Source organism: Podarcis liolepis (assembly GCF_965112155.1).
Source record: "Podarcis liolepis genome assembly, chromosome: 5".
Classification (NCBI taxonomy): domain Eukaryota; kingdom Metazoa; phylum Chordata; class Lepidosauria; order Squamata; family Lacertidae; genus Podarcis; species Podarcis liolepis.
This window is the reverse complement of record NC_139556.1, coordinates 75730029-75756825: the sequence shown is the minus strand read 5'-3', so window position 1 is coordinate 75756825 and position 26797 is coordinate 75730029. Positions and strand designations below refer to the sequence as shown.

Here is a 26797-nt window from a genome sequence, read left to right as displayed (position 1 = left end):
GTTCCCGCGGCTTCCAGCAGGGTGCGCCATTGCGGGGGGCGGGCCTCTCCCCGCCTGTTTTGTTGACCCTCTGACGCAGTGCCGGTCCGCTCTAGGAACAGCTGCTCCGTGAGCAAACTCCGGCCCTCGCCCGGAAGAGAGAGGTGGTTTGTTTTTGGCCTGTGGCGGCGGCGGCGGTCAGTTGCTTGTTGTGTCGGGCAGAGCTGGCGTTAAGAGCGGGCATCTGAGGGCGAAGAGGAGCAGCAGCACTAGCCGCCATGGGAGTGCCGAAATTTTACCGTTGGATCTCGGAGCGGTACCCTTGCCTCAGCCAGGTGGTGAAGGAGCATCAGGTGAGAGACGGCTGCCGGGGTTTCTCTTTCCTCTCTCCCGCTCTTGCATGGAGGGAAGGGGCGCTTCTTCTTCTTTCCAGGGCGGCTGTGCTCGGGAAAGATGTCCCGGGAGCTCCGAAGGGCTCCCTGGAAACCCCCCGCTTCGACCCTTTTCCCTGAGTCGCCGCCTTTGCCCGGGGAAGCCTCGTCTTGGCGACCCGTCGTAGAGAAGTTCTCCTTGCATTTTAGGGTTTCTGCCTCTATCCCATCAGCTGGGCTTGTCTTACCTATGTGTTACTGATTATTATTATTATTATTATTATTACTATTATTCTTATTTAAAACCCCTTATATCTGTTGAGCTCCTTGAAAAAGGGGGACTATACATGTAGTCGTGCTCATCATTATCTTCAAATAACGACGACAATGACATTTATATTTTCTGTACCCTGCCCATCTGACTGGGTTTCCCCAGCCACTCTGGGCAGCTTCCAGCATATCTAGCAAAACAACAGCAACAGCAATAATACTATCATCATCTCCACAGGGAGCCACAGTTTGGAGAGGAGTGCCCTGTAGGGAAAGGGTGTGTGTTGTGTTGTTAAGTTTGTATACCACCCTTCATCCGAAGATCACAGGGGTTCACAACATAAAAAGACAAAATGAGAACACAAAATACATAACAACCCTCCCACCCCACAAACAAGCCAATAGCCGCCTTCCCGCAAGCACATTTAAAAGGCGGTAGAGTGTCCTTTTCTCTTTGCAGCCTTCCTTCTTTCCTGGCTGCAGCCATCTGTGACTGCTTTTCATTTAGAGAAGAGGAGCAGGGTGGGGGAACTGTTACAAACAACTCAGGGACACTTTGTACTTTGGTCCTTTACTGTGAAACGCTTCAGCTTTGGGAACGACGCCCTGAACACACTTGTATAGAAATACCTGCATTTGCCAGCTAACAACAGGCAGCTTTATTCTGCCTGAATTCTGAGGAGCAGGGGAAAACTGTGTGCTTCCACATTAGAAATTGGTCCAATAAAATGCATGGTTGAATGGGAGTGAGATTTTACCCAGCAGGAAAGAGAATGAAGGTGATGGAGAATGAGCCAGACTGCTGAATCGGAAGGACCCTCTGACCTGGAGTGGAGTTGCCAAAATCCTGAATTCACTCTTGCTGCAAAGATTTATGATGAAGTGGTAGATAAGTCTTTCTAAGTAAACAAACTATAAATAAATAGTTCCATTGAACTCTGGAACTTTAAACACACAGCATTGCATTGCCAACCATTGTTGCCTATTTGATAACCTTTGACTACACTTTATCCTGGTGATCTACCAATTACAGCTTTTTTTGGTTAAGGAACTGCTGCTTTGAATCAATGTAAAATAGTGGCTTCTGATTTGAAGGTGGTGTCACCTGAGAGCGCCATTGGTGTCATTGTTAAAGTGTTGGACATGGTGGTGGTAGCTTCAAGTCCCCACTCAGCCCTGAGGATCACTAGATGATGTTACACTCTCAGCCTAACCAACTTTACAAAGTTTGCTGTGAGGATGAAATTGAGGAGTGGAGAAAAGGCAGAATAGGAAAATAGTAAAATTAATTTTAAAAAATGTTTTAGAAAGCTGTAAAACCAGACACTGTAGCTATAGTTACTGTTAAATACAGGGGTGGCTAACCTTTTTTTGGCCAAGCCATCTGAGGTCCATTTGCCAGCAGGTGGATTTAGCCACCTCACAATCTTATTACAGAGTCCTCTTCTCAGCTGCTCTCTACAGATCATCTGAGGAGGGGTGGGGCTAGCATCCCCCTTCACTCATCAAATGAGGAGTCTGACAACCAGGGAGGGGGCTGCTTGAATCTCCCATCAGCTGAACAGAGAGGTTTATACAACTTCTCCTATCCCAGTGTTGTCTAGTTCAAATTTATCTCTTTTTGCCATCTCCAAAATTGTGGGGTGGTTAGGGGGAGAGAAAAGTTTGATGGGGTGCCAGATAAGACTCCAAAGCTTGGATTTAGTCACCCTTGATCTAATGCATGGTCAGGAATCTTACACTTTACTTTCAATCTTGTGTATATATACTTGGGAGTAAATCCTATATTTACTCTTACCTAAATAAATATGCCTTGAGATGCATGATAATATACAGACTGTAGCCTTCCATTCAGGGAGCAATATTTGCTTGTAGTTTATGTTAATTTATAGCACCAGTATTAATATACTTGAGGACTTGCTAGGAAAAAATGTATTGACACATGGCCTGATCATGTTCCTAGGTAAGTTGCAGTTTTCATTTCTCTCTGGAAATACTTAGATCGGTTTCACTTTTGTTTCTGTTAATGTGTTCTGTTGTTTTCTATTCTCGCACAGAAGTGCTGCTTGCAGTGGTGTAATGTTTTAGCTGGAGCCATATTTTCTATTTCTTCCAGCAATAATTAAAAATGTCTTTTTACCTCCAGAATTTATATGTTGCCTTTCAAGACAAGTGAGGAAGTTTGCTCACATAAACCAAATGTAGAATACAACTTAAAACATTTCTATTACAATTACAGAAACTAAAGAAGACCATCTAAAAACAATATGCAATAAAGTACAATAGCATCACTGTCATGTGATACTATCATTTTGGTTATCTGTTTTGAGTAGCACTTTAACCTTGATAAAAGAACTTGACTTTGGAGTGACCTTGACTTGGCAGTTGTAGTTTCAAATGAAGTACCCAATGCTAAAGTCGGTGTTTTGTGGGATTGTTTTTAACTTATGCTGGCAAGGTACTGCTTGCTATATGCCTGACAATGTGCCCCTTGACCCCGGTCCTTCCTGGCTTGTTAAATCTAGAGCATTTGACTTGTTGGTTACAGAGCGTGGGTAATACTTCATTGTGTGACAGGGTGAAACAAGACAAACCATGAACTTGGGTTTGGAAATAATTTTAAGTCAAACCATAGCTTGGCTGCAGATAGACAGCAGGACTATGAGACAGGCAAAGCAGCTGTGCTTTTTACTGTGAGTACCTGCATGGTTGCACATTCATGCTTAGTTTGGCTTAACATCACAATGGGACTGGTAACTGCTGTGTAAGGGAGAATAATAATGCAACTATTGGTGGCTTCCTTGCTGCTAGAAGCAGAACATATTTCTTGATTAAAGGTAAAGGGACCCCTGGCCGTTAAGTCCAGTCGCGGACGACTCTGGGGTTGCAGTGCTCATCTCGCTTTACTGGCTGAGGTAGCCGGCATACAGCTTCTGGGTCATGTGGCCAGCATGACTAAGCCTCTTCTGGTGAACCAGAGCAGCACATGGAAACACTGTTTACCTTCCCGCCGGAGCAGTACCTATTTATCTGCTTGCACTTTGATGTGCTTTCAAACTGCTAGGTTGGCAGGATATGTAAACAATCAGACTGCATTGTTTCTTATCAAACCCAAAAATCGATAAACAGCAATTCCAGAATGCACAGTTAAAAATTATGAGCCCTCCTCCAGAGGTGGAAGTAACACATGAATTAAGTATTTCATATACAGGTGTGGAATCATATCTACAGAAAGGAGGAAGATGGAGCATAACGTTTCTTGCTAAGTGGATGAATAACTGCTACTTGTATGAATTAATGGCTCTAATATGTTTCCTAGATTCCAGAGTTTGACAACTTGTACCTGGACATGAATGGTATCATTCATCAGTGTTCACACCCTAATGATGATGATGTTCACTTCAGAATCTCTGAAGACAAGATCTTTGCTGATATATTTCACTATTTGGAAGTATTGTTTCGCATTATTAAACCAAGAAAGGTTTTCTTCATGGCAGTAGATGGAGTTGCTCCAAGAGCAAAAATGAACCAGCAGCGTGGCAGACGTTTTAGGTGTGTGAGTTCTTCCTTGTTTGTTTGTTGTTATTGGTTCCCTCATACCTCTTCTGAATGCATGTTATTCTCAAGCAGTGGCAGTTAATACTGTATCTGTTGCTAAATTTTTTTTTGAAGAAATGCTGTGTTCCTTCCAGGGTTTTTGGATGCCTTGCTGGATAAGCAAAAATGAAAGAAAAAGAAAATAAATAGTTGCCAGCATCCCCAACCTCTTAGTTCACCTGCATTAATTTTTTCCCAAGGAAAAGGCCTCCATGCATTGTTGGGTGACATCCTACATAATTTTTCTATGCACCTTTGGGAAGTGCTATAAAATGCTCTCAGAAGCCAAAGAGGCACTTCATCTACCAGATGGAGGAGAAAGGATGCACTTTTGGGTGCCTCTTCCCAGAGATGTATGGAACACCTCTTGGCAGTGTCATCCAATGCACCCGCCTGATCTTTCCCAAGGGAAAGTCTGGGAGGAGTGTGCACTGTTGAGCATTGCTTCCCAAGGATGCAGAGGGGAAGGTGGGGTGGGAGTATGTTGTATTGTCCACTGCTGCGATAAAGCAGGCACCTTCAGGCAGCAGTGTTCTCTACTTTCCACCAGCTTTCCTTCTCTGAAGCAGCAAAGGTTGACAACCTTTGCCTGTTTGGCCCTTTCTAGCTAAGGCTTTTCAGGCTTCTTTGCCATGCAGCTGCCAAACAGTCCCTGGTCTTCCTCCCACCTTTGGAGCTGTGAAGTGGCAGGAATTGCAGTGCAAATGCTTGGACAATCCTACCCATCTCTACAGCTTCAAAGTAAGGATTAAGACTGGCTGCTTTTTATGCTTGGCAGTTGATAGGACCGCACTAGTCATGGAGAGCATATTTGTTGAAGTCTGGGTACTGTGCTGCTTACTTTAAAAATATGTCTGCCCCACCCCACTTTGGCCTTTATATTTGTATATCTCAATACTGATATGTTTTCTGTGTTAGTGTGTTTTGGAAGCTTCTACATGTATGGGAGCTGACATTGTAGCTGATGGAGAAACCAATACTTGCTTTGAGCTCATGGTAAAGCACTTGGGTGTCTTAAGAAGAGGGTCTCTAAAATTATTAAAAAGTTTAGCTCAGCTAAGTTTCATTTCAGCAGGATTTAAAAGAAAGCTCGGGGGTTTTTGCATTATGTTCCACTAAACACAATAATACAAATCTAATTAGTGTGGGTTAGCTAAATTAGTGATTGTCTTGGTTAAAAAAATCATTTGGAACTGGGACTGGAGTAGAAGGGCATGGAAATTTAGTGCATGAGTGTGAACTATAAAGCAGAAAGTCTCTGTTTAAATCTCACATGCTCCTCTATTTCACTGAGTACTGTAGCCTTAAGCAAGTCACTAACTCTCAGCTTATCCCCTTCCTGTCTAATAAAAACCCACCCCTTACACACTTTTTGTGCTATTATTACGATTATGTATATGAAGTGATGTGCATACTTTACAGCACTAAAATGCTAAATATTGTTACAGGTCAGCAAAGGAGGCCGAGGACAAAATAAAGAAGGCATTAGAGAAAGGAGAGACTCTTCCGACAGAAGCTAGATTTGATTCCAATTGCATTACACCAGGTAGAGGAGTCTGCTTAATTTTTAATGTTCTTACATTCGGGTGCTAAGCTGCCATCTGGAATTGCATCCTTCTTTCTGCCCCTTACAGCTCATTTGAAATTAAAGGATGTGGTTTTCAAAAGTGCTGTAAGCCAAAGGTTTCTAGCAATTAACTCAGGTGAATGCTTTTTGGAAATTAATGACTTGAAAATGGTGGCAAATTGATAATCAGGCTTATTGTTATGAGACTGCTCTTGTGCATCGCACTACAAAAAAAACTAGCAGTGGTTTGTTTTGAGCTACGGTTACAGTGGCAAATGTTTGTCTTTATCCCAGGGTAACTTTGGAAACCAGAAAATATGTAATGCATAGAAATTACTTGTGATTATAGTCAACTAAAATTTCCTATCAGATTCTTTTTATGCCCAAGAGCATTTAGCCATCCAAACAGATTTTTGAGCGGTCTTTGGTTTGATGATCTAAGACAGTCTCTGTTTTTGAAATTCTGAGATAAGAAGTGTTAAATGAAGCAAACAAAGTTAAAAAAAAGGAAGTAGCAATAAACAAAGCATGGAAAATGAGTGTAACATTGAACACACTAGCTATACTATATTGCATTTTTCTATTTCATTAGTCAACTAGGACATTTTACCTTATGATACAAAAGTAGAAAAAAGATTTCCATGTACAAATGCAAAGAATCCCGCTTCTCCAGCTCATGTTCATTCCAAAGAAAACTGTGTGACATTTGAGCAATTTTGGCCCATAAAAGCTGTCAGCAAGACTTTCAAAATGGAAATTAAATTCATTTTTATCTCCATGGGGGTTTAGAGTCACTTAAGCGAAATCCTCTTTTCTCTTATCCCTGTTGCTATTCTTTGTCGAGCTACTATAAACTGGAAGTCACAAATTTTCTGGTTCAGGCACAACTCTTGAGACTGGAGAACCAGGTAATGTCTTCCCTCAAAAGTCTAGATCAGCAAGCGCTTAATGCATGGGAATCTCTGACGCTGTCTTTACCAGAAACAGGAAAACATAGTTGAAGCAAAATAAAAATGCTGAAATTCCAAAACACATTTTAGAATTCTGAACAGTTTATACTGTCATAGTGCCATTTTTAATTGTAGTATACCATCTATTTTTGTGTGAAACATTGATTTCTAAAAATGTGCCTCTCTTTGTAAAGGGTAAAATGATTGTTTGTTTCCCACTTCTGTTGATTGTTAATCTTTTCCAGTGAAATAGGTTTTAATTCTTTTCTGAGATTTCAGTCTGTGAAGATTTAACTTTCATATTTATGTTACTAGGGACTGAATTCATGGCCAGGTTGCATGAACATCTGAAGTATTTTGTAAATATGAAGATTTCAACAGACAAATCCTGGCAAGGCGTAACTGTCTACTTATCAGGCCATGAGGTTACTTTTTACATTAGTAATTTCTTACAACATTAATATTAAACAAAGCAGTATTTATTAATTTTATTTTGTTCTTTTTTGTTCAGACACCTGGAGAAGGGGAACATAAAATTATGGAATTTATAAGGTCAGAGAAAGCAAAGCCTGACCACGATCCAAACACAAGGCACTGTCTGTACGGTTTGGATGCTGACTTGGTAGGTTCAGATTGAAAGTGTATGCGTGGGAATGTGTAGATTTGGGAATAAATTAAATTCTGGATGTAAATGTATGTGGCTATTAAACCACAGTGTCTCTTCAGACTGCAATAAATGCTTTTACGTGTGCCCAGAGATTTCTCACCACCCTCTCACATCATAACCTGATCTTGAGTTCCGGCAAGACTGAGCCACTGTGAGTGACTCGCTCTTGTGACAGAAAAATTGGTCAACTGCCTGCCCTGGACAGGATAGCAGTCTAGCTGAAGGCGCAGTTAACACTGTCTGTGGCTGCTTCTGGAACCAGCTTTGTCTCTGGAGGCCCAGGTGGCCTCAGTAACTAGAAGCATTTTTTACCAGCTTGGTCTGGTACAACAGCTACAGCCAGCCGTTCCAGGACCAGGAGAGTTTGACCACAGTAGCAACCACTGGTGATTTCACGATTAAATTACTACACTGCAGTCTGTGTGTGACTTCTCTTGGGCTTGATCTGGAAACTGCAGCTCATGCACAATGAGTGAGACAGGCAGGAGTGAGGTGCTCTGTCCAAAGATCTGCTCTGGTTGCTGATTTGTTATTGGGCCAAGTTCAGGGTGTTAATATTAGTATATAAAGCAGCTTGGCACCAGTTGATTTGCAGGATCTCCTTAGCCCATGTATGCTCGCTTGACAGCTTTGATCTGCAGCACTGTTACAGATGCCACACGATACAGTGGTACCTCGGGTTACATACACTTCAGGTTACAGACTCCGCTAACCCAGAAATAGTACCTCGGGTTAAGAACTTTGCTTCAGGATGAGAACAGAAATCGTGCTCTGGCGGCGCGGTGGCAGCAGCAGGAGGCCCCATTAGCTAAAGTGGTGCTTCAGGTTAAGAACAGTTTCAGGTTAAGAACGGACCTCCAGAACGCATTAAGTACTTAACCCGAGGTACCACTGTATTGATTTTGTACATGAAAGAAATTGTTTTTCTAGTGTAGCAGAGCCTGCACTTTGGAACTCCCTGCCCGTTGACATAAGGCAGGCATTTTCGCTGTGCAGTAGGCCATTGTGCACTTTTACTTTTTTACACACATGGCAAAAAAGGGAGAGGACATAGAGTTCTGACTTCGGCAGTCCCACCTGCCATTGAACCCAATGAGTTTTTATTTTAGGCACAATCCCTGGAACATAACCTCTATGTAGGTTGCAGGCCTAGTGTGTTCTTTTCACAATATTTTAGTGCTTAAAACATCTTTGTTTAGGCAAGTCTTCTGGACACATTGATGCTGATGTGTTTTAATCTTTCTTTAGTTTTGATTGTTTTCTGATTGTTCTAATTTTGATTTTTTTTAAAAAAAAAGTTAATTCCTTGTTTATAACTGTTTTTAATTGATAGTCTTAATATTTATTGGAAACTCCTTAGAGCTTTTGTTACAATCAAGTGATATATAAATTTGTGAAAAAGTTAAGAAAAATAAAACTCTTGACTACAACTTTTTAAATTTGTGTAGGTTTGAAAAGTAGTTTAAGTAGTGTGGCAACTACTAAAAGAATGCTATTGGATGAAGGGAGCACTCGCCGTGCATGAGTCTCATTGAGGTCATTTTAGACCTGGGATTACTTGCTTTCCCTTAAAAGAACTAATAATTCAGAGTTGCAGCAAAATATTTTAAATATGCTTACCTCAAAAACAAAGTGTCTCGTGGAACCTTAAATACTGACAAATGTATTATGGCACAAGCTTTTGTAGACTTAAAGCTACTTTGTTAAAGTGACTGGTTTTAGGGGTAAAAACATTTAAAATGCTTCTTTCAACAGATTATGCTTGGACTGACAAGTCATGAGCCACATTTTTCCCTTTTAAGAGAAGAGGTCCGGTTTGGTGGCAAAAAGTCACAAAGGTAACTCCTCTAAAAATATGAATTGCATAAAAAAGGAAAATTGAACAAAACCACTAGATAGCTAGGGATGCGGGTGGCGCTGTGCCTAGGGCTTGCCGATCGCATGGTCGGCGGTTTGAATCCCCATGGCGGGGTGAGCTCCTGTCTTTTGGTCCCAGCTCCTGCCCACCTAGCAGTTCGAAAGCACGCTTAAGTGCAAGTAGATAAATAGGTACCACTTTATAGCGGGAAGGTAAACGGCGTTTCCGTGTGCTGCGCTGGTGCTGGCTCGCCAGAGCAGCTTTGTCACGCTGGCCACGTGACCCGGAAGTGTCTCCAGACGGCGCTGGCCCCCGGCCTCTTAAGTGAGATGGGCGCACAACCCTAGAGTCGGACACGACTGGCCCGTACGAGCAGGGGTACCTTTACCTTTACTAGATAGCTACATCATTTTTTAAAATGAATATTTGATATTGAATTATTTATAGAATTTCCATCCGCTTACTTAGTTGTGGTCAATAATTTTACAGAGCGTGTGCCCCAGAAGAAACCACTTTTCATTTACTGCACTTGTCATTAATGAGAGAATATATTGACTATGAATTCTCACCAGTTAAAGTAAGTATGGATGGACCACAGGGCAAAAATTGTTTAAAGGTTTGCATAAGGCATTGGTCATGAATTGTTTCTATCAACCTTTGTTTATCAGGACAAGATATCGTTTACATATGAAGTTGACAGAATAATAGATGACTGGATCTTAATGGGCTTTCTTGTTGGAAATGATTTTATCCCTCATCTACCTCACTTTCATATTAACCATGATGCACTGCCACTGCTGTATAGAACATACATGGATATTTTGCCTAAACTTGGAGGTAAGAGTCTCACAAAGCTAATGCAATATGGTCAGTTTCAAGATTGCTTCTTGTTGCAATTGTGACAGTATTACAGAGGAGATTGCAGAATGGAAAAGACAGCAGGGAATCCAGTCTTAATTCTCTGTGTTATATTGCTCATGTTGCTCCTCTTTGATACAGTGTGCCTGCAGGAAAAGCAGCTCATGATTATAAGCATGAATCAGATTTTTTTTCTCTAATAGGTTACATTAATGAAAGTGGGCACCTCAACTTACCTCGCTTTGAGAAATACCTTACAAAATTGTCAGATGTAAGTATATTTTTTCTTCTGAGCAAAACTAAAGTCTTAACTTATGGCCCCATCTATACCTCCAGTGTGCAGGTTTGCTCTCTAAATCTGAGAACCTGAGCTTTTCATTAAAAAGAAAAAGAAAAGAATTCTAGCTTTCATCAAGGTGGGAGAGATGCTTGAAAATTTTGAAGGTAGCATGATTGAAAATATTGGGCAGCTTCATCCATTTTGGAATTAGCGGACACGCTGCATGTATATGATTCTGGCTTCCCAGCATGCATGTCCAGTAAAGAAAAAAAGCAACTTTCCACCACACAATCTACTTTTCTTATGCTGGAATTACCTTTCTTTTTATCTCAGTCAAGCCACTAAATCTGTACCTCTCAAATATATTCTGCTTCTGTAAATCAGCATAGCTTCACTTTTTGTGTAGTAGCAATTCCCCCCCCCCCCCGCCCCAGTGTATGATAAACTTCCACTAGTGCTAAACAGGTAAATTGTTCCAACCTGCCAGATCTGCAGCTGAAAATGGTAGTAGGAAAATATGCTGCTTTTTTTGGGGGGGGGGAACATTTAAATTTGGTTTTTACAATACATGTTTATAGAAAAAATTCAATTGCATATCCATATAAAGAGATTCCTCGGAATCTCAGGACTCCCCCCACCCCTTCCCTGAAGTCCCATTTTAATCAGTTAAAAACTGCATCTTCTTCGAACTCTTAATTATTATATCAATCCATATTGTCCATGATAATTGTTACACTACAGGTGATTCAAAATCCTGCCAATGTTTCCATCTGCTTACAGTGGTCTCTTTGATAACTTATAAATTTTTCCCATTCTTTTATAAAGTTTTTGTCCTCTTGATTCCTGAGTTTTCCAGTCAGCTTTGCCATTTCAGCATAGTCCATCAGCTTGGTTTGCCATTCTTCTCTGGTCGGGACTGTGTCTTCCTTCCATCTCTGGTCTAGTAGCATTTGGGCGACTGTTGTTCCATACATCAAAAGTCTTTTCTGGTCTTTTGGAATATCTGTACCAGTAATTCCTAAGAAATTACTGGTTTTTTAGCAAATGTCATTTTAAACTCCCCCCCCCCCCATTTCATTATATATCATCTCCCAGAAAGCTTTTACCACCTTTCAAGTCACATATGTTAAAAGGCACCTTCTTTTTCTTTACATTTCCAGCAGGTATTTGTACTTGTCCTGTACATTTCTGCCAACTTAGTAGGAGTCAAATACCAACGGTACATCATTTTCATATAATTCTCTTTCAAGGAACAACAGGCCGTAAATTTCAGGTCTGTTTTCCATAACCTTTCCCAGCCTGCCATCTGAATGTTATGACCCAGAAAATAGGCTTTGGAGTTCAAATATCTCCTTGAGAAATTTGCCTTGAAATAGATTAGATGTATAATGATAATGCTTTTCTTTCTTCCATTTATTTTAACAGTTTGACCGTGAGCATTTCAGTGAAATCTTTTTAGATCTGAAGTGGTTTGAAAGCAAAGTGGGCAATAAATATCTGAATGAGGCAGCTGGTATTGCTGCAGAAGAATCAAGAATGCAAAAGAAGCGCAAGGTTAGTAGTCTGGTGTCATGTGCAAATTTGATGATCATACCTTCAATTCCTTCATCCAAGTCATTTATAAAGACGATGCATTCTTATAGCATTGAAATTTCACTCTTTACCATCACAGCTTCTGTGAATTGATGCTATATGCATATCACTCTGTGTTATTTAAAGTATCAATCACAATTTTAACAGGCTCAGGAAAACGCTATGTGTTTGGCTGCTTTGGAGAAAACTGACAATGGAACTGTAGCATCTTTAAAAAGTGAGTCCAATTGTTGTGTGGTGCCTGTGCTGACTAAACTTGTGCACATAAATTATCTGTGAGCCCACGGTTCTTGGCATTTTACTTTTTAAGTGAAAGTGAGTAAAAGACAATTTTTTTAAAAACGAAGCTGTTTTTACTTGCCATTTTCATACTATTTGCACACTTCAAATGTTTTCAGCTAGGTTCATTTTAATTTCAAGCTAGCATATTTGCTGTACTCCTTTCGGTGCCTGATAAAAACAATCTTGTTTAGACAAGCCTACCTGCTTATAAACCTGAGGAAATTTTAATCCATTTTAGTATTTTAACCTTTGTATGTTTCTAAGCATGGTTGTAATGTTTTCTTGATTTTATTGTTTCACACTTTGAGGATTTTTACAATGAAGTGGTGCATACAGCTTATTAAAAAAAAAAATAGCAGATGTTAATTGTGGTATACAACAAGTTAATTGCTCAATTTTATTTTTCATTTTAGCTTCGTTAGAAGATGAGCCAGAAGATGATGATTTGTTTGAGACAGAGTTTAGGCAATACAAAAGAACATACTATATGACCAAGATGGGTGTAGAAGTAGTTTCAGAGTAAGTATTAACAACAAAATGACTTCTTGCATGAGCACTGGAACTCCTCCAAGTGGGTTACAGTTTCTAAAATAAAAAAGGAGAACCTGTGCTCCAGTTATAGCACCTGTGCTTCATTTATAGTAACTGAAGCGATTACATAATTTCTGCTAGTGAATTTAAAATGTTTTAACTTTTTATCTCAACCCATGCCTCTGAAATAGCTGGAGGTAATAGCTAAAACAGCTTAATTCTCAATCTTATTTATAAGTGAAAAGAGAAAATATATGCCAATTTTTGGTATTTTTGTTTTAGTGCCTTTCTAGCTGACCAGGCAGAATGTTACGTCCAGGCAATACAGTGGATATTGCACTACTACTACCATGGGGTTCAGTCATGGAGCTGGTAAGATGAAATTTACAAGTGGAATGCTTATATCAGCTTTGCAATCAAGTGTGTTTTAGACCAGAGGTTTTCAACATTTTTGAGTCTACGGCTCCCTTGGAAGGAAAGAAAGAGGGACAGACGCCAAGCCAGTGTTGCCCTGACCATCATCAAAGGCACCCTGGTTGAAAACCACTGTTTTAGACTATACATATAGCTGCCACTTGACACCCAGTACCTTAAACCACTCCTCCTCACCCCATACAATTTAGAGCAGTGCTGTCTGAGTTACATACCTTGTCTAATTATTTGTGATTTTGTTCTTCCTCCAGACCATTAAAATAAATAAGATTACAATATATGTGTTTATGCTTTTTGTACAGCTGCACCTTTGTTGAACTAAAATAGCATCTTTCCTCCTTGTAGGTTCTACCCCTACCATTATGCACCTTACCTCTCAGATATCTGCAACATCAGTGAACTGAAAATCCACTTGGATTTAGGAAAACCATTCATGCCGTTTGAACAGCTTCTTGCAGTACTTCCAGCAGCCAGCAAGGATTTGTTGCCAAAATGCTACCAGGTAGTTAAATATCTTTAGAGGGATTCATCATTCATCATTATGGCTATTGTCCTATTTTACAAAGATAATTTCAATCCTACTCTTGTGCATTATATATATACATTCTCCATACAGGGATTTGCTTAGTTAAGTGCCACTGGAAAAGGAACCTTGTCCAATTCTAAATTCTTTCACCAAAAGGCTATAGAAATAATTTACTTTCCATCAGTAAGGGCTAATGTTAGTTAGGTCTTATCATAGTCTTCTTTTAAAATGTACTTTAGTCTGAATTCCTATTGCTTAACTTTGATTACTTACTTCCAATTCTTTAGCATTTGATGACTGGTGAAGAGTCTCCCATTATTGAATATTATCCAACTGAATTTAAAACTGATCTAAATGGAAAGCAACAAGAATGGGAAGCAGTGGTTTTAATACCATTTATTGATGAGGTAAGAACTTTTAACATTCTTTGATATAAAGTGACTAGTAAACTGTTTAAACCAAGGCCTGGTTTGCATGGTTTAGTTTTATTTTTCTTCCAAATTTGAGACCAGATAAGTTGAATCAGCAATAGCTATCTGTGTGCTCCGGTGGTTAGTTTACAAAGACCTTGGGAGGTAGTTCTTTACCTTTCTACCTCTGTCCCCAAGACTATGCCCAAGAAGAGTTCATAAATGGGCTCCAGGCATTCCAGGCTTCAGCCATTCTATTCCTCGTAGTTCCTATAAGTGTAACCATAGGGAGAAATTAATGACCGAACCAAGAGATTATAAACCCAAAGAGTGCTTAATCTTTTGGGGACATCATTAGTTCAAATAATTATGAATCACCCTTTCAGGGGGGAAAATGCTACAGTACAGTATTCTCCCCTGGAGAAGAGCAGGGGTGGCCCACTTCTAAGTGTTCCCAGGGACAACCTTAGGCAAAACAGGGGGAATAATGTTCAAACCATCCTTTGGACGTTAATAATTAGAGCTGCACTCTTAGCCATATTTAGTCCAGACGCAATGCTACTCATCCTGGGACCTCCCAGTTAAAGGGCAGGTAAGAAATAAATAATAATAATCATAATACTAATTATTTAATCATGGATAAGGGAAATAGTTGCTCCCTTCACATATGCCCTCATTTCTTGCTTATTTACCCCTCTTCCTGCTTTTTCCTTAACAACCTTAATTATAGTCAATACTCACTAGGATTGAACTTGTCCTATTGATCTCATTAGGCACTAAGTTTAACTAATTTAGATTGGATCCAACCTTCTCCCAATCTCTGCATTTCAATATGCCTAATGCTTACTAAGTGTTATATTTTATTTAGAAACGATTGTTAGAAGCGATGGAATCCTGCAACAAGTTCTTGACAACAGAAGAAAAACAAAGAAATAGGCACAGTGAATGCCTGATGTACTTCTATGATAAAGATGCAGAGTTCCAGTACCTGTCTCCATGGCCGGAGAAGTTCCCTTCCATAGAAAGATGCCGTGCAAAGTAAGACTGCAGGTGTAATTCCTTAATGCAAAGTGTGCAATCTACTGAGCGCCGCTGCTGCAGTGCCCCTGTGCATTAGCTTTGTTTGGAAGTTAGTTTCAAAATCGCGTTTGTTTCAGAAACACTCGTTTGAGTAAGTAGGTTCTTGGCTGTAGCCCATAGATAATAGTAAGAAGTCATTTGACAGAAATGCATAATGAAATGCTCTTAAGCTGTCCTTGTCCCCTCATACAATCAGAGACGATGTCAATTAGTAAAGCTAAATGGCCAAAGATGGATTCTTCTGCATATATTTGATAGTCTTCCTTTAATTCTGGCTGACTGTTGTAAGCATAACAACATTCTTGTTTTCAGCCTTTGTTTACTGTGAAAGACAGTGTTTCAAAATATACATTTGTAAAAAAAGCTTATGTTCTGTGTGCAGAGACAGTTTTTCAGAGTAGCTGTATGTTGAAAGTTGTGCTCTTGTTTCTTAGGCATAAAGCTATGTCTCTGGACGTCTGGCATGTAGATATAGCCCAAAATAAAATAACGAAATTGGATATGGAGAGGCTGTATTTCTGTGGCTTTCCTACTCTGAAGCACATTAATCATAAGGTAAATGGTGCTTTATTGATTTAAGAATGACATGCTTTTGTTAGGTACTTATTCTGTGGAAGGCATTCATTGTACATCTTGACTTTCTTTCCCTATTCTAGTTCTATCTGAAAAAAAGTGGGGTACAAGTTTTTCAACAGAGCAGCCATGGAGAAAATATGCTACTGGAAATAATGGTTTCCGATGATTCAGAGGAACTAGTGAGTCTCTGGCTTTTTCAAGTTCGTTTTTGGCAGTCTCTTACTTTAGAGAAATAATGCTAGGTGCTCTCCAAGTTTTGTTGTCAATAGCTGTTCTTGGATATCACAGTAAGCGATAGTTTAGTGAGATATGTGAGCTTAGCCTCCCCCTGGACTTGTGTATCTGTCTACATCCCAGACCCTGCATTGACCCTGCCCTGTAGAGATTTAGTACAAGGTGGGGCACAAGACTATTTGAGAAAGTGACAGGAGCCTGGTGATCAAAAGTGTATTTTTGACATCAAGGCCGAAGCAAAAATGTGTGTACCTATGGTCCTTGGTGCTATCTAGGATTTAAAAACTTGGAACTGTAGATCCCAGGACAGAGCAAGGCTACTGGCTTTGTTATGTGTGATACTTACAGATTTGCTATGAAATTGTTTTCGGTAGGTTAACCAACTGCTTTTCTTCCTCAGAATGCTGAAAATCTAGCCAGTTTGGTGCTTGGGAAATCAATATTTGTTAACTGGCCTCACTTGGAAGAAGCCAGAGCTGTTGCTGTATCAGATGGTGAAACTAAGTAAGGAAGACCAATGTACTTTGCAATGGCTGTTTTGTTTTTTGAAATAGCTATGTAAACCATACATAGACCAGCCTGGAAAAAAATGTCCCTTTTCTCGCAGGATTTTTGCATTTAGTTTAAGGTATTTTTTACGTGACAGATGCAGAATGCTTGTATTAATTTTGGTTTTGTTTCTGTTTGGATGTATTGAGTTGTTTTTTGGAATTATGTTTGTTACGATTTCTTATGGTAAAGGGCAGAATATAAACATCCAGAATAAATGGACTATGATAAACTGAACAGTTTTTGTGGAAGAGCAAAACATTTATCGTCCACATTCTTTGTTCTTTGCTGATGGGAAAAGAGCCAAACTGGATCAGACAGGGCTAGTGGTCATCAATACTGGAAGCAAAGCAAGCATACTTTTCATTTCTTTAATGAAACATATTTATTGGTACCAAGTGGATTTGCTGTCCTAAGTTCATTTGCTAGTCCTAAATAAATATGCTTAGGACCGAGATTTCCTTTTATTTATATGAAATGTAAATTTATTTTAAGGTTTCAGTTGGAGGAGCCTCCTGGAACACAGAAGCTCTATATGGGGAATGCTGCCCCACCAACCAAAGCAACATTTGTTCGAGATAAAGAACAGAATATCTGGGTGAAAGAAATCCAAGGAATTTCAGAACAGTAAGACACTGCCTCCCGCGTTTGTAGCTTGACAGCATATTTTGACATACTGGTTCATTTCAAGGGGGGATAGCTTGCTTCTCGTGGATGTATTGCGAGTCCGATTTTTCAGTTTTTAGGTATCTTTTGGTAAACTGGTGGTTGCCACACTCACGTCAATGGATGTAATTATCTCATTCAGAAGTTACCTTCAAAACTGAAAAGCTTAAGACAGCCCTTGAGGAATCGCAATAGATAGAAAAGTTAATGAACTTTGTTTTCACTTCTGTTTGACTCCCTGTTTCCAGACTTTTCATTCTTTTTGCCATATCACATTCAAAACTGCTCTACGTTGAAGGGAGCCAGAGACACTAGAAATCTGTGTATCTCTTTATTCCCATGCAACCTTCAAGGTTCATGTATTGATGTTTAATACTGAGTCTTGCCAACTGAAATAATCCTTTGCTAGGTTCTGTATTGCACACTTCTACCTAAAGCTGTTTAGCTTTATAGTGATAGTTAATCTTGCTGCTTGTTGTTTAACCAGGGATTGTTGCATTTCCTTGGAAGATGTCATGCCACCCAGAGCTGATTATAGGCTACTTTAGTAGTTTTGTACTATAGGCTCTTTGAACAGTAATTTTAAGGAAGATTTTCCCATGAGTAGGGAACCTCTGGCCTTGGGGCTAAGTGTAACCTTCCAGGCTTCCTTCCTGGTGCTCCATACTCTATCCAGGCTACACCTTTCACTGTTTCATCATTCTGGAGTGCTTTTGCCTTCCTGGGTTGGGTTCATGAAATGTGATAATGCCTCAGGATGGAGGGGTTTGTGTAGACAGAGTTGTGACTTTTGCTTGGCTTCAGTGTAAACTACTGTACAAATGTAAGAGTCAGATCTCTTGCTCAGCGCATTTTTTACTCTGGTCCTGCCCACCATTAGCATGCAGCCGCTGGAAGATTGCCCAAAAGGAAATGCAGTCCTTGGGCTGAAAAGTGTTTATCACTCTTTACAGATTTGTAGAGTTGGAAGGGACCACGGGGGTCATCTAGTCCAACCCCCTGCAATGCAGGAAATCTTTCACCCAACGTGGAACTCAAACCCACGACTCAGAAGAGACTAAGAGTCTCATGCTGTACTGACTGAGCTGTATGCATCCTTAAATTCATTCTCCCATATCCCCTTTCCTCCAGTTACCAGAGAAGAAAAGGAGTAATCATAAATGAAACATCTGCAGTTGTTTATGCTCAATTGCTAACTGGGCGTAGATACCAGTTAAATCAAAGTGGTGAAGTGTATTTGGAGAAGCAGTGGTCCAAGCAAGTTCTGCCTTTTGCATACCAAACAATTGTCAGGGTAAGTTCCTTAGTTCCCGATTCAGTTGACTTTTTCATCAGTGAATTGAGATAAGAGGCCACAATGTTTACAGTAAAATTCGAAATACTAAGCTTATAAGTTTACTGCTGATAGGAGACACATGTGCACTTAGATCTACGGGCCTGTTGCCTCATTCTTGCCGTAGCCTACAATCCTATCACAGTATAGTTGAGAGACGTGGCTAAAGGCTGCCATACAAATTTCTCCAACATCATTTCATTTTTCTTGTTATCTGTGTCTTGCGTAATGACATAGTGCACAGTTAGGATACAATAATATCTTAATAATAGGATATAAATAATTAGTCCTTGGCGTTTAGGAATCATTTAAGTTGCCATGGTTCAGAATCTGCTTAGAATTTGGGATTGGGAAGTGGTTCACGTGAAGTATAGACATGCTCAAAACGTTTATGGGATTAGTATCTTTCTTGATGAGTAAGCAAACTAGAGTAGGCTGTTCTATATTGCCACACATAGTTAATGTAGGTTGCAGTCTTATGCTCACTTACTTGAAAGTAAGCTCCATTGATCTCAGACTTACTTCTGAGTAGACATGTCTGTGATTTTAATGGTAAGTATTTAATTGGAGCATGATTTCCCCCCTCATTTTTCATGCAGGATATAAAGGCCTTTGATTCCCGCTTCTCCAGTCTCAAAACTTTGGATGACCTGTTCCCTCTGGGATGTACAGTCTTCATGCTGGGATCACCTTATTATGGCTGCACAGGAGAAGTTAGTTTTATCTGAAAATGTTTTTCCAAAAGACTTTTCTTAAAAATCAAGTCGGACTCCTTCTGCATTATTTTATTACATAATTTAAAAAACTGAGCTCTGCATTGGAATAATGATGTTTTAGCAGCTATTGTACCACTTCCATTTCTTCACCTTCCTGAACCTTTCCTCTCTTTGTAAAGGAACTTTTCTTCTTCTTTGCTGTTACTCTTTTGTTTAAATTATTTGGCTCCAGCCCTTCATTGCAAGCTCTCAGGGCACAGAACAGTAAGACATGTTTTGAAACAACAAATCCATTAAACAGCATGAGTGTAGATAATTTTATTTTGCTGTTGCTTTCATTTAAGATACTCATCAGATTCTTAGGAGGGAGAAAGACACTGGCTGCTGTGTGTGAGATGAACTTAAATTTAAGAGAGTTTCTTTAATATCTCTTTAAGGTACAGGATTCATGTGATGTTATCCTGGAAGGCAGAATTCGTGTTGTTTTCAACATTCCATGTGAACCTCAGCTGGATGCCTTAATACAGAATCAGCATGTAAGTGTTATTTTTCTTAACAGTGGATATGTCTCTGTAGATTTCATCTTAACTATTATAAGTACAGTGGTGCCCCGCAAGACGATTGCCTCGCAAGACGGAAAACTCGCTAGACGAAAGAGTTTTCCGTTTTGGAGGTGCTTCGCAAAACAAATTTCCTATGGGCTTGCTTCGCAAGACGACAATGTCTTGCAAGTTCCTGCTGGGTTTTTTTCCTCCCCCCCCCCTTTTTCTAAGCCGCTTATCAGCTGATCCGATCAGCAGATAAGGCGCTAATCCGCTAATCCGTCAATGGGCTTGCTTCGCAAGACGAAAAAACCGCTAGACGAAGAGAATCACAGAACGGATTCTTTTCGTCTTGCGAGGCACCACTGTACTATTTGAACAATATGCATGTGTATGTATTTGCATAAGCCCAGTGAATTTTTTTAAAAGCACAAACTAGTTTTGAAGCTTCCTTTTTTAGGTGACATGGGAAACTACTGTTTGAGGGGGAACTAACCTTACTGAGCGAATTTCATCGTTCCTTGTATTTTGGCCGTAGTTTTCCAATGCAGGTTTCGTAACACAGGAACAATTAAATATGTATCTCATTCAAGAGTTACATGAAAAATCTGGTTCAGGACCAGAATTTGGAATCTTGCAAATGTAAGCTTTGACTTTGTAATGTGTGACACATGTAGCATTGCCAAAAGCCATGTAAACTATGTGAGTGTGTTCAGCCTTTTTATTACTTCAGTTCTGTGTTAGCAGTAGCATTCAGACATCGCAAGCAGGGTTAAGACCATGTTCTGCTAGGTACTTTGCAGACACACACAAACTTGCCTTGCCTTGAAGACTCATGAAGGGAAAACAGTGTAGCTCAGCAGAGCAATGCAGATGTGTGTTGGGGAAAATAACACCAGTCCTGAAAGATCTACATTGGCTCCCAATACGTTTCCAAGCATAATTCAAAGTGCTGGTGCTGATCTTTAAAGCCCTAAGCAGGCTCCACCCCCACTGTTCAACCCAAACACTGAGGTCCAGCTCCGAGGGCCTTCTGGCGGTTCCTTCACTATGAGAAGTGAGGTTACACGGAAGCAGACAGAGGGCATTCTCAGTAGTAGCGCCTGTCCTGTGGAATGCCCTCCTATCAGGTGTCAAGGAAATAAACAACTATCTGACTTTAGAAGACATTTGAAGGCAGCCCTGTTTAGGGAAGTTTTTAATGTTTGATGTTTTATTGTGTTTTTAATATTCTGTTGGGAGCCGCCCAGAGTGGCTGAGGAAGTAATAAATAATTTTATTACTATTACTGTTATGGTTAATACTCTCACAGGTGAAGGAGTGATGCTAATTTATATAAATTTGTGCCAGATTTTTATTTAGCCTCCCTGGCCTTTCAGTTTAGTGCAGATAAATAGAAGTGCAGGAAAGTCCCTGAGCAGGTGAAAACCTTATGAAGATGTCTTCGTTCATTTTTCCTACAATGCATGGAGGATTGAGAAGTCATGTTAAAAGAACATATTAGCATGGCAGAAGCTGACTGCCATTTGTATTTCGTTCCTTCCCCTGCCTTCCTCTTAAAAGCTTCAGCGAGACCAACAGAAAAGTTTCTGATTCTAAGGCCAGCGAGCATCGTACGCACATTGAAAACTAAGATTTATTATGAGTTGCGTTTTCATGGACTAGAATCCATTTCATTGGATGTATGAAGCAGACTCTAGTCCACGAAAGGTTATGCAATGAGACTGCAAGACTGCTTGCTTCTGCTGCTCCTCTGGAAGATTGTAAAGAGAATGATCCTTTTCGTCACTATACAACTGATATTGTTGCAGAAATATTCCGTGAAGTACAATCCTGGATATGTATTGGCCAGTCGTCTTGGAGTGAGTGGCTATCTTGTTTCGAGATTTACGGGAAGCATTTTTATTGGAAGAGGATCCCGGAGAAAGTAAGCTCTGAGTATAAACTTCTTTTGCAGCAAGATGTTTGATTGTTAGTTTGTAGCAAAGGCCACAAAAAGCTGTTACCTGGTGAAGTTACTTTGTTTGCATTCCATATACAGTGGAACCTCGGGTTACGTACCATCCTCCTTACAAACACTTCGGGTTCCGCTAACCCGGAAGTAGGTCTCCTGGTAGCGAACTTTGCCCCAGGATGCGAGCGGAAGTCGCACACCGGCGGCAGCGGGAAGCACCATTAGCAAAAGGGCGCCTCATTTTAAGAACGGTTTTGCATTAAAAACGGACCTCCGGAACAAATTAAGTTCATAAGCGGAGGTACCACTGTATCCTGAAAAAGTATATATGCAAGAAGAGTTTTCATGTGGTGAAGAAGAAAAATGTGAAGACAGGACTTAGTGCAAATCATTGCTCTGCCTGACTGGCCTCCTTGTCTGGCACAGTTGTGCACATTGTATTTCCCCTTCCTATCCCAGATATTAGTTAGATTTGGACATTCATTAATTTCTTGGGGTTCTTATTATTCCAACAGAGGAATAAGGAACTTGAAAAGAGACTGAATTCCTGTTCAATCACAAAATCTTCTCAGAAGGAAATTCACTTTTGAAACAAGTTTATACTTTTACCAGATCCATGTGTGAACTATAATCACTTGTTTAAATATATTGTAGACTTCTTCTAAAGCGAGGTCATATGTTTGTTATTTTACATTGTAAAATTTTGCTAGGATTCAGTGAGTTAATACTCCAGTTCTACATTCAGTGGTTAATTAGTAGTATTTTTATAAGGAATATATTACGCCAGTAATATATTGCTATTTATTCACAAAATTTAGCTAGCATTCCAACTTTTGATTTTGCAGTCCACATGGAGAGCATAAAGCAAATGTGGGGTTGAACTTAAAATTCAATAAAAAGAATGAAGAGGTCCCTGGCTATACCAAGAAAGTTGGAAACGAGTGGATGTATTCCTCAGCTGTAGAGCAACTCCTTGCTGAATATCTGGAAAGGTAAGCATTAAACTACACTTTAGACTGCATATGCCTTGCATGTAACAGTTAAATACATTCGTACCTCAGAAGTCGAATGGAATCCGTTCCGGAAGTCCGTTCGACTTCCAAAACATTCAGAAACCAAGGCGCGGCTTCCGATTGGCTGCAGGAAACTCCTGCAGCCAATCGGAAACTGCAGAAGCTGCGCTGGACTTTCGGGTTCCAAAGAACATTCGCAAACCGGAACACTCACTTCTGGGTTTGCGGCGTTTGGGAGCCAAAACATTCAAGTGCCAAGGCGTTCGGCTTACAAGGTACGACTGTACAACTGACGTGGGCAGCAGTAATTCAGACAATGGGAACAGGGTCATTTTTGCAGCATTTGCCACAAAGTTCTGGCTTCGCATAGGTATGCCACTCTTATTTTCCTTCACTTCCTCACGTTTGAGATGTCTTGCACATGGGTGAAATGCATAAATGTCTGTTCCCTGGTTTGCATGTACCAGGAAGCATGACTTAATTTAACAAAGGCATCTCAGGAATGAGCCGTTCTCAGCCAAGAGAAGGAAAACTGTTTAAAATTCAGGCTTCCTTTTCTTGGCTGGGAGGGAGGCGTGGGTGAGTGAGGTGGATAAATCCACACCACCAGTGTTGGCGATGGGGAGCACAAGAAGGCCTGTCTAGGGCCCCTGCTGCTCACTCCCTCGCTCTGCCAGCCTGCTTGCTTGCTCAGCACTTTTCAGGCTTCCCTCACTATGTGTTAACTTGAGTGTGTGCGTGCACTTTTGTCTCCAGTGTCACAACAGACAAGTGCAGATATAGTAGAGAGATAAATTTGTCGCTGCATGCTCAACCGGCAAGGTACTGTTTTATAGAATTTATATAGAGATGTATACAAAATCTGCTCAGAATGATATATTTGCATTTTCTTAGGACCCCAGAACTTTTTAGTTACCTAGCCAAAAATGGTCAAGAGGACATATTCTACGAAGATGACATTTGGCCAGGTGAAGAAGAGAATGGGTAAGCAGCTCATACCTTTAAAGCATTATAAGGGGAGTTACAGGGACGTAAAAATGAGTCTTGACAAGTTCAGTTCTGCACCTCGAATCAATTCTTCAAACTTACCGTATTTTTCGCTCTATAACACGCACCCGACCATAACACGCACATAGTTTTTAGAGGAGGAAAACAAGAAAAAAAATATTCTAAATGAAACAGTGGATGTATGATTTTTGTGGTTCATGCTGTGGCCAGACATGTGATCTGACGGTGAGTTTGGAGTAGCCCAATGCAAAAATCCTGAGGATCCATGTGGATCCATGCTTTGTAACCACGTTTTTGCACCACTGCGACCCTAGGCAACAGTGGGTGCGTGATTTTTTTGGTGCAGGCTGTAGCCATGGACATGCTATGTTATCTGATGGTGAATTTGGGGTGACCCAGTGCAAAGATCCTGTGGATCCATGCTTTGTAACCACGTTTTTGCACCATTGCAGCCCCAGGCAACAGTGGGTGCGTGATTTTTTTGGTACAGACTGTAGCCATGGACATGTAATGTGATCTGATGGTGAATTTGGGGTGACCCAATGCAAAAATCCTGAGGATCCATGTGGATCTGTGCTTTGTCACCACATTTTAAATGGGGAGCGAAGGAAAGCAAAAAGCAAAAAAAGATTCTGATTTACCAGCCGCGTGTAGAAAGTATAGATTAAGATATTTGATACAGCATATAAATCCAGAGAGTTCCATGTCTCACTCTGCAATCCAGCCTGCTGTTACTTACGAGCAGGGAAGCAGGGTTTCTCTTCCAAACAAGCATACTGTCTCCCTCCAGCAGTACATTGCTTGGAGAAGCTGTAATTTGGAGGGGGCCTGGGGGCAGGGCTCTCTGCTTTTGGAAAAGAAATGAGAAACCTACCATTGTAAAGCAAAAGTCGTTCCCCCCCCCCACCCAAGCCAGCCCTCTCTCTCTCTCCCACCTGCATGCTTTTCGGCTGCCTGCGAGTCCCTAGAGCACGGAGAGGAGGAAGTGGTGGGCTGGAGCCTGCACGCAGTGTGACTAGGGAAGATTAGAAGGAAGGACGTGATCCTTTCCTTAACCCTCTGCTTGCCAGGAGGGCAGGGGATTCCCTGCTCTTTGTTGAGTTTGAGCAAATGCAGCAACAGAAACAGAAGCGGGTGGGCAGTAAGACCCTGAGGCAGAATGCAGGAAAGCTTCTGCCTTCCCTCTTCCCTCCGCCCGCCCGCCCGATCTTATTTTTGCCTGATTTTTGCCTATTTTACCCCTGCGCTCCAACGAGTGAGCTCCAGGGACCACACATTCGCTCAATAACACGCACAGACATTTCACCTTACTTTTTAGGACAAAAAATCTGCGTGTTATAGAGCGAAATTTACGGTAGTTGTTGAATTTGCGATAGCTGGTATCAAAGCATGATTCCTAGTGCTCTTCCAACAATTAGCTTTAACCATTTGGACAAGCCCATCCTCTGATAATATAACCAACTAATACTACAGCCAATCAACTCTTTATAATATACACTGAGTGGCTACATCCTGAAATAGACCTGCTTACTTATGTTTTATTTATTTGTAAGGAGTTATAGCGGTAGTAAGAAAATGAATATCTCTAGCAAATAAAAGTTATTGTTTAGTTTTTTCACAGTTTTTTGTGATTCTGCTGAAAATATACACTAGACCTGACTTTTTTCATTAAAGTACATACCTTTGTAAAGTAAACTCTTAAATCCCTTACAGCAAAATTCTAACCACATCTACTTAGAAATATGTCCTATTGAATTCAGGATCTTCAGGACCTGTCTTTTATTTGTATAGATATGTTTGTTAAGTTGTTTTGTTTGTTGCAATTGGTTTTTAGTCTTTATATAGGGTTTTTACTGTCTTTTTTGCCCCACAGGACACACCGGCCCATAGGACGCACCTAGTTGGTTTTTTTTTGGGGGGGGGGGAAATAAAAAAAATTATTCCCCCCCAGGCACGGGGCTGGGGCGGGGGAAGCCCGAGCTTCCCCCGACCGCAGCGCCCAGAACAGGCAGCTCTCCGCAAGCCTTGAGAGACCGGCGCGACTTCCCGCCGGGCTCCCACGCCTTGCAGATATCTGCCTGAAGCCCAAACCAGGTCCGGGAACAGTGGGATGGCGGCGCTCCACCTCCCCGCTGTTCCCTGAGCTTGTGGGGCTGGCGGCAGGGAGAAGCGCGCTTCTGCCCGCCGCCAGCCTTCAAACCAGGTCGGGGGACAGTGGGAAGGCGCGCTGCGTCTCCCCGCTGTCCCCGGAGCTTGTGGAACTGGCGGCGGAGAGAAGCGCGCTTCTCCCCGCCGCCAGGCTTCAAACCAGGTCGGGGGACCGAAGCCCGGGGCGCGCTGTGCAGCACACCCCAGGCTTACAGATGCAGGCTGCTATCCGCAAGCCTAGGGAGCCCGACGGGAACTCCCACGGGTTCCCAAGGCTTGCTGAGAGCTTCCTGAAGCCTGGAGAGCGAGAGGGGTTGGTACGCACCGACCCCTCTCGCTCTCCAGGCTTCAGCAAAAGCCTGCATTCGCCCCATAGGACTCACACACATTTCCCCTTCATTTTTGGAGAGGAAAAAGTGCACCCTATAGGGCGAAAAATACGGCAAGTTGCATTTGGTCACTATTATGAGGAAAGTGACTAAATAATAATAGAAGAGTTTACTTCAGGTAAGTGGGGTTAGGATTGCAGTTTCAGTAGCTTGCTGAAGCTCATTTGAACTATATGTAAATCGTAATAGTATATGAGTGGGTGGTTTGTTGAACTTTTATAGCTGATTTAACCTTTGAGTGAAATTATTGGCAATGTCCCCTCTGCCATACTTGAGGCAGATTCCAACTGAGAAATGACTCTGCCCCTATGGAGATTGCAATCTGGAAACAGTGGCTCATGTTCTCCTGTCCTGTCCCCTTTATAAAGATCTGAGGAATGAGATCATTACCCCACTCTTACTTACCATTCCAGGCCGC

The 26797-nt window shown here is 41.1% G+C and overlaps 1 protein-coding gene across 1 annotated transcript in view; it reads left to right on the top strand.

Annotated features, from left to right (window-relative positions):
• The first annotated feature begins 77 nt into the window (after nucleotides 1–77).
• XRN1 (5'-3' exoribonuclease 1) overlaps nucleotides 78–26797 on the top strand; it is a 45130-nt gene continuing 18410 nt past the window's right edge. Inside the window, exons 1-26 of the mRNA XM_083503639.1 lie at nucleotides 78–332; nucleotides 3940–4172; nucleotides 5666–5763; nucleotides 7050–7159; nucleotides 7246–7356; nucleotides 9157–9239; nucleotides 9749–9836; nucleotides 9928–10096; nucleotides 10321–10388; nucleotides 11823–11951; nucleotides 12138–12207; nucleotides 12686–12791; nucleotides 13086–13175; nucleotides 13581–13737; nucleotides 14049–14168; nucleotides 15040–15209; nucleotides 15686–15806; nucleotides 15908–16006; nucleotides 16462–16565; nucleotides 17106–17237; nucleotides 18408–18570; nucleotides 19209–19322; nucleotides 19763–19861; nucleotides 21679–21794; nucleotides 22667–22813; nucleotides 23729–23818. Of these exons, the coding sequence (XP_083359765.1) occupies nucleotides 258–332; nucleotides 3940–4172; nucleotides 5666–5763; nucleotides 7050–7159; nucleotides 7246–7356; nucleotides 9157–9239; nucleotides 9749–9836; nucleotides 9928–10096; nucleotides 10321–10388; nucleotides 11823–11951; nucleotides 12138–12207; nucleotides 12686–12791; nucleotides 13086–13175; nucleotides 13581–13737; nucleotides 14049–14168; nucleotides 15040–15209; nucleotides 15686–15806; nucleotides 15908–16006; nucleotides 16462–16565; nucleotides 17106–17237; nucleotides 18408–18570; nucleotides 19209–19322; nucleotides 19763–19861; nucleotides 21679–21794; nucleotides 22667–22813; nucleotides 23729–23818 (3062 nt within the window). The 5' untranslated portion in view covers nucleotides 78–257. The remainder of the gene's footprint in view (nucleotides 333–3939; nucleotides 4173–5665; nucleotides 5764–7049; nucleotides 7160–7245; nucleotides 7357–9156; nucleotides 9240–9748; nucleotides 9837–9927; nucleotides 10097–10320; nucleotides 10389–11822; nucleotides 11952–12137; nucleotides 12208–12685; nucleotides 12792–13085; nucleotides 13176–13580; nucleotides 13738–14048; nucleotides 14169–15039; nucleotides 15210–15685; nucleotides 15807–15907; nucleotides 16007–16461; nucleotides 16566–17105; nucleotides 17238–18407; nucleotides 18571–19208; nucleotides 19323–19762; nucleotides 19862–21678; nucleotides 21795–22666; nucleotides 22814–23728; nucleotides 23819–26797) is intronic.